Genomic DNA, 7,298 nt, shown 5'->3' on the forward strand with positions numbered 1-7,298 from the left:
TAAGGCCATTCATCTGCCAATGTTTGTCTATGGAGAATGCATGGCTGTGTGCTTGATTTTATAAACCTGTCAGCAAAGAGTGTGGCTGAAATAGCTGAATCCACGAATTTGAAGGGGTGTCCACAAACCTTTGTATATATAGTGTACCAACTTATGCTCCAATAGACATTGACCAAGGGGATAAATACATTCTAATCTAATAGTCTGGTCTAATCTATAACATCATAAAAGGATTTTACTTATTCAGTTACTGCCCTACACTTTCATTTTACTAGATTCTCATCAAGCAACGGTGTTCTTAATGTTTGGTAGTGTATTACAGTGTTTGGTATACCCAGTGTATTACAGTTGGCAAATTGTAAGGTTCTGAACTGGGCATGTGAGACTGTATCTCCTCTTATGTTCTAGTGATGTGATGATTTAGATTATAATAACTTCAGTTCAAAATACAAATGCATTGCTGTTATTCTGTATTTTCAACAAAATGGTTTAGCTTTCATTCTCTTTTATTTCAGAGGAAGGGAGACATGTCTTATGATGATGGACCGAGGTGGGACATTAATTCAGTTTTCGTTTTTTAAAAGATGAAGGCCTCCATTTTCCACTTGTTATTGCACACTTGCAGTACTACTCTGTACTACGCTGTACCACAATACTATAATCCTAATATTCAGAATTTCATGGTGATGGTGATTATTTATACAGTAAATTGTGTGAAATGTTGTTACACATGGTGCAGTAAATATTTTTTTTTGGGGGGGTACATTTTCTCGTCCCGTGTTGTTCAAATGATAGTTAACTACTATCTAGAAAAACTGTGTAAAATAATGAATTTAGCCATGCATGTCTATCAACAAAGTAACAATTAAGAATTGCATCGTTTTGTACCCCTGACCAGGATGTTCCAAGACCAGCTGGCGGAGAAGGTCCGGCCCTTCATAGACTTAATAGATGACATGAGATCCATAGGGATAGATAAGGAGCTGCCACTGCCAACCATTGCTGTGGTGGGAGACCAGAGTTCAGGAAAGAGCTCTGTGCTTGAGACCCTTTCTGGGGTGGCGCTGCCCAGAGGGACTGGTGAGATTCTGTATTGTTTTCTGAACATACAAAAAACTATTAAAATCAATATTAGCATTTTAAATGTCATTCCCAAAACACCCAAAGTCCATATACAAGGTCAGGAAACAGACAGTACAATAGGACCACAGAGACTCGGACATTACTGAAATGTTTAGAACCGTTCTAGATTATCACAGCAAACCTTTATACATTTTTTTAATTGTACATGAGTTTTCTAACCATTTATTCAGACACTGTAAATGTTTGACATGCTTTCAGAACATTAGAGCAACCTTGTTGTCTGTAGCCTGCAGAAGTTATATATTTATCATGAAATCCATGTCCCGGTCCATTGTTGACTGTACTGTCATATTGTATTGTATTGATTGTTCTGTAATACAGTATAACGATCTGTCATTGGTACTTCCTTGTTTCCAGGTATTGTCACCAGGTGCCCACTGCTACTTCAACTCTGTAATGACAGAACAGTGAAATGGGAGGCTGTCATCTCATACGGAGGGAAAGACATTCCATTTGACGAACCTTCAGAAGTCGTGAGATACGTTGAACAAGGTCAGATGGGAACGGACACAGACGCACAGACACACACACACACACACACACACACACACACACACACACACACACACACACACACACACACACACACACACACACACACACACACACACACACACACACACACACACACACACACACACACACACACACACAGAGACATATTATTCTATACTGTACATTAACCAGTGGAGGCTCCTCAGAGGAGGAAGGGGAGGACCATCCTCCGCAGTAAATAAAACAAAATGTAAAAAGATTTATAAAAAATATATTTTTTTATAAAATTATACTTAAAATATTTACATCACCAAATAATTGAATAATACACACTGTTTTGCAATGAAACCCTACAGTAGCCTCAACAGCACTCTGTAGGGTGGAACCATGGCGTAGCCAGAGGACATCTAGTTTCCATCTTCTTCTGGGTATATTGACTTCAATACAAAATCTTGGAGGCTCGTGGTTCTCCCTGCCTTCCATAGACTTACACAGAAAGTATGACAACTTCTGGAGGATGTTCTCCAACCTATCAGAGCTCTTGAAATATGAACTGAGATGTTGGCCACCCAGTCAAAGGATCAGAGAACGAATCTATTACAGAAAGACTGCAATACATAACATTTGGTGAGTAGGTTACCCAAATAGAGAGAAAGACAAGAGGAACAGTTTTGAAAAAACATTAAAAAAAAGAAAATTAAGGACACTTTCAGTTGCTGAGCTAGTGAAGTTAGCTAGCTAGTTTAACCTACTCAGACACCAGGCTCAAACAGAGAGGGATGCTATGTTAGCTAGCTGGCTATGGCTATCCAACAAAGGAACTCTTCCATGTCAAGGTAAGTTTTTAGGTTTTATAAATTGTTAGCCACTGAGGTTCTGCCGGTGTAACTGCTAAACTGCTTGCTGCTGACTGAACACTGTACTGCATGATTGTAGCAGGTTTACTAACGTGTTAGCTCTAGTAGCTATGTTGACTATGATGATATAAAATGGTGACAGCGATGTCGGCCGTGTGTAGCGCTGATATGAAGGTTTTGCTTGGAAATGTTTTTTCGTCTGGTCACAGACAGCTGATGTGTTGTGCACTGAAGTCCACAAGGGAAAACGTGAGAGGAGGGGAGCACGTAGATGGGAGGAGGAATTATATATACAATGATCAAAAACATACTTTTTGGAAGCAAACGGAACGAAACAGGGATAAACATACCTGAATTTGTCCAATAGAAACTCTCGTTTGCAACGGACTAATTGAATGTATTGGATGTGTCAGTGTCTGTCACCTTGATTACTAAAAATTCTCTCGACTTTTGCACCTGCGTTGTTAACTTTCCTTCATAGGCTAGGTTGTAGTATCATGTTGTAGCCTAAACAATGAGCTGGTGGGCTGGGTGAATGGAATATGAATGACAGTCATCCAATACGCTGTAATAGAAATAAGGCCATGCTCGTAAAAAATATATTGTTCTCCCTTATCTTAATCTTAATCTTGTTATATCTGTGAGTAAAACAGAACTCATTTGGCAGCAAACTTCCATACAGGAAGTGAAAATTCTGAATATGAGGCTCTGTGTCAGGGCCTGCCTATTCAACTGGCTTTTATTTATGGATCTGTATGCACTTCATACGCCTTCCACTAGATGTCAACAGGCAGTAGAACGTTGAATGGGGTGTCTAGCTTGATGTGAGGCCGAATAAGAACTTTTGGAGTGACAGGTCAGCTCTTTTGTCAGTTTTCGACGGCGCGAGGGGGAACTCCACATTGTCTTCTGAAAAGCGTTCGGTATACACGGCAAATTGCTCCGGCTCTGATTTTATTTGATACATATGAGAAGAACATCATAAAGTAGGATTTTTCAACCGAGTTTGACTAGTTTATTCAACGTTTATTGGGACTTTTGGAATTTTTTGTTCCATGCGCCAAGATTTTTTGTACATGTGCCCTCCACATGGCTAGCCAAAGTTGCTAATTCGACAGAAGAAATGGACATTCTAAAACCAAACAACGATTTATTCTGGACCTAGGACTCCTTGCACAACATTCTGATGGAAGATCAGCAAAAGTAGGACAATATTTATGATGTTATTTCGTATTTTTGTGGTAAATGTTTGCTCCAACACGGCAGAGAATAGGTGAACGCTGTCTCACAATAATGCATTTTGTATGTTGTAGTAAAGTTATTTTTTAAAATCTAACACAGCGGTTGCATTAAGAACCAGTGTATCTTTCATTTGCCATACAACAAGTATTTTTATGTAAAGTTTATGATGAGTTCTTTGATTAGATTAGGTGACTGTCCAAAATATCTCTGGAGATTTTGGTGAAGTGTTGCTACGTATTCACAATGTATAACCACGATTTGCAGCTCTAAATATGCACATTTTCGAACAAAACATAAATGTATTGTATAACATGATGTTATAAGACTGTCATCTGATGAAGTTGTCCAAAGGTTAATGATTAATTTTATCAATATTGCTGGGTTTTGTGAAAGCTATTTTGGCGGTGAATAAATGGCGTTGTGTGTTTGGCTATTGTGGTGAGCTAATAGAAATATATATTGTGTTTTCGCTGTAAAACACTTAAAAAATCGGAAATATTGTCTGGATTCACAAGATGTTTATCTTTCATTTGCTGTACACCAAGTATTTTTCATAAATGTTTTATGATGAGTATTTAGGTATTTCACGTTGCTCTCTGTAATTATTCTGGCAGCTTTGGTGCTATTTGTGATGGTGGCTGCAATGTAAAACTACGATTTATACCTCAAATATGCACATTTTCGAACAAAACATAAATGTATTGTATAACATGATGTTATAACACTGTCATCTGATTAAGTTGTTCAAGGTTAGTGATACATTTTATCTCTATTTCTGGGTTTTGTGAAAGCTACCTATGCGGTGGAAACATGGTGAAAACATGGCGTTGTGTGTTTGGCTATTGTGGTTAGCTAATATAAATACATATTGTGTTTTCACTGTAAAACATTTTAAAAATCGGAAATGATGGCTGGATTCACAAGATGTTTATCTTTCATTTGCTGTATTGGACTTGTGATTTCATGAAATTATAATATATGATATCCCTGTCGCGTTAGGCTAGGCTATGCTAGTCAGCTTTTTTGATGAGGATGCTCCCGGATCCGGGATGGATATCACTGAAAGGTTAAACGGTACCAACCGCCATTGACAAATCTATTATAATTTATTGTGGAAAAGATTGTATGGCATTTACCACAGAGAACTACAGAATATATATTATACTATAAGGAGAAGACTTCTGTCGGGGTATGAGACAGACAAACAAACAAATAACAACCACATATGTTATTTCATCAATATTTTCCCATTGATTTAACAGCTCAGAACGTGTTAGCTGGAAAGGGAGTGGGGATATGTGAAGACCTGATCACTCTAAAGATCACATCCTCCACGGTGTGTGACCTCAGTCTGATTGACTTACCAGGGATCACCAGGGTGGCCGTGAAAGGACAACCAGATGACATTGGAGTCCAAGTAAGTCTACCGTTAGTGTATAGCTTTTGGGCTTTGTCCAGTACATTGCTTGGTTATCTCATGACTCTTGTTTCTCATCTCATGATTCCCTAAGGATGAATTGTTTTAGCCAGGTGTAAATACTTTTTACCATAATTGCTAGCAAGGTACATGTAGCTATGATGGTTGATTCTGGTGAAAGGTACTTTGAATGTCTTGGCTTTGAGGATGGTTGAGCATCAGAACCATAGAGAACAGAGTGCATCACACAGGGCGATATCACGGTAACAAGCGGTTTGATACCCTCTCATGGATTAATTAAATAACTCGGTCAAAGGCTTGAATCCTGACGGCTTTGTCACATTCTTCTTCCTTTTTTTTCTAGATCAATAATCTCATTATGAAATTCATAAAGAATAAGAGAACCATTATTTTGGTTGTGGTACCATGTAATGTTGACATAGCAACAACAGAGGCCCTGAAAATGGCACAAGAAATGGATCCTAAAGGCACAAGAACTCTGGGTAAAGAAATTGTATAAACGAATGTATATTTTATACGGTTTTGGTATTAGTAAAGTTATCATAATGCTTTTCATTTGTCTTCAAGCCATTCTGACAAAGCCAGACCTGATAGACCCGGGAGCAGAGAAGAATGTGTTGGAAATTGTCCACAATAGAGTCATCTTTCTCAATATGGGTTATGTCATTGTGAAATGTCGTGGTCAGAAGCAAATTGATGAAAACATGTCAATAACTCGTGCGATTGAGGAGGAGTTGGAATTCTTCCGAAATCATGAGCACTTCAGGTAAAATGTGTTCTTGCCATGTGTAAAGTAAACTTGCATCTATGTTTTTGATGGCTTCACATCTGAAAATGTTCAGGGCCCCAAACTGTTGGTTTCAGGATTTTATGAATATTTTTTTTTTTTCACATATCCTTTGAGAGTAGTTACATATAGTATTTATGAATGGTCTTTCCTTATGAGTCCCTCCCCTCCCTTCTCTTACATTTCTGCGTATTGTACTTTTTAACATTCAAAAGCAAATGGCTAAATGATCCTTGGTATAATTATAATAAAACTTTTCCATATGTTAGCTTAGCACATATCTCTAGCTTAAACAGAGGGATTTTGATGGTTTTTTGTATTATGTTAATTAGATATCCGTGGTGGAATGACCATTGGAGGCCAAGCGTTATACCATTTTTGGGATGAAATACTGTGTTTGTTATTTTTCTCTCCTTTTCAATGTATTGCCTGTCCACGACCATTCTCCTTTTTGGATTGTTAAATAAATATCAAGACTCAAACCATCTGCCTCCAGTGTCTGCATCTGGGTCTCGCCTTGTGCCCTTAGTTTGTTATATTTCTCTCCCTTTCAATGTTAGATCCCTCTTGCGTGAGGAGAAGGCAACCACCAAGTGCCTAGCCACCAAGCTCAGCAATGCCCTGGTCAATCACATCAAGGTTACTCCAACCACATACCCAATGTTTATCTGTTCCTCCTACACCCAGTGTACACTGGAAAACATGTGGTCTGGTACCTATTAACTTGTATGTTTGCTCCTGGTCAGAAATCCTTGCCCCAGATGTCAGAGAAGATAAAGGAGCAGCTGGGGGAGGTAAAGAATTTATTAAGTAAATTAGAGGGCGGGCCTCCCCTTGAACCTGCAGAGAAGAGGAAGTACCTCATTCAGGTGAGTACATCTTTCACCTTTCCATCATTCAGCTTCGTAAACTTCTTCTTTTGTACAAAATTGCTATAAAAATGTATGATGGAGGGTTGGAAGCCATACTGTTGCACAGTTGTCCAGGTGTGTTATTGTCATTGTTTGGTAAATTGTCAGTAGAATGTCCTATAGAGAATTTGGGCAATGGTACCTGGTGTAAAGGCATCAGCTCTGTTGCACATCCTCTGCCATTTGGATTGGTCAGATTTGCAACACAGGTGTAAGAGTAGACGCACTGTCCAGAAAGATAAATAAAACAGCATTTAAATGTTCTCAACTCCCACTTCCTCCACTCTCCTTCCTTAATTTTCCCTGATTACGTTTGTCACCAGGTTAAACAATACTTCACCTTGATAGCTGATTTTAGCTGATTTTACAAAAACACTTGGACAAGCCACTGTAAGATAGTTCTTGTTTAAACTTCTTATGTCTGG

The 7,298-nt window shown here is 38.5% G+C and overlaps 1 protein-coding gene across 1 annotated transcript in view; it reads left to right on the forward strand.

Moving 5' to 3' along the window:
- Positions 1-425: 425 nt before the first annotated feature.
- Positions 426-7,298, forward strand: part of LOC129820822 (interferon-induced GTP-binding protein Mx-like) — a 14,730-nt gene continuing 7,857 nt past the window's right edge. Inside the window, exons 1-8 of the mRNA XM_055877811.1 lie at positions 426-550; positions 899-1,080; positions 1,501-1,635; positions 5,000-5,154; positions 5,519-5,657; positions 5,743-5,941; positions 6,523-6,601; positions 6,709-6,831. Of these exons, the coding sequence (XP_055733786.1) occupies positions 453-550; positions 899-1,080; positions 1,501-1,635; positions 5,000-5,154; positions 5,519-5,657; positions 5,743-5,941; positions 6,523-6,601; positions 6,709-6,831 (1,110 nt within the window). The 5' untranslated portion in view covers positions 426-452. The remainder of the gene's footprint in view (positions 551-898; positions 1,081-1,500; positions 1,636-4,999; positions 5,155-5,518; positions 5,658-5,742; positions 5,942-6,522; positions 6,602-6,708; positions 6,832-7,298) is intronic.

This window comes from Salvelinus fontinalis, chromosome 23 (genome assembly GCF_029448725.1).
Source record: "Salvelinus fontinalis isolate EN_2023a chromosome 23, ASM2944872v1, whole genome shotgun sequence".
Classification (NCBI taxonomy): domain Eukaryota; kingdom Metazoa; phylum Chordata; class Actinopteri; order Salmoniformes; family Salmonidae; genus Salvelinus; species Salvelinus fontinalis.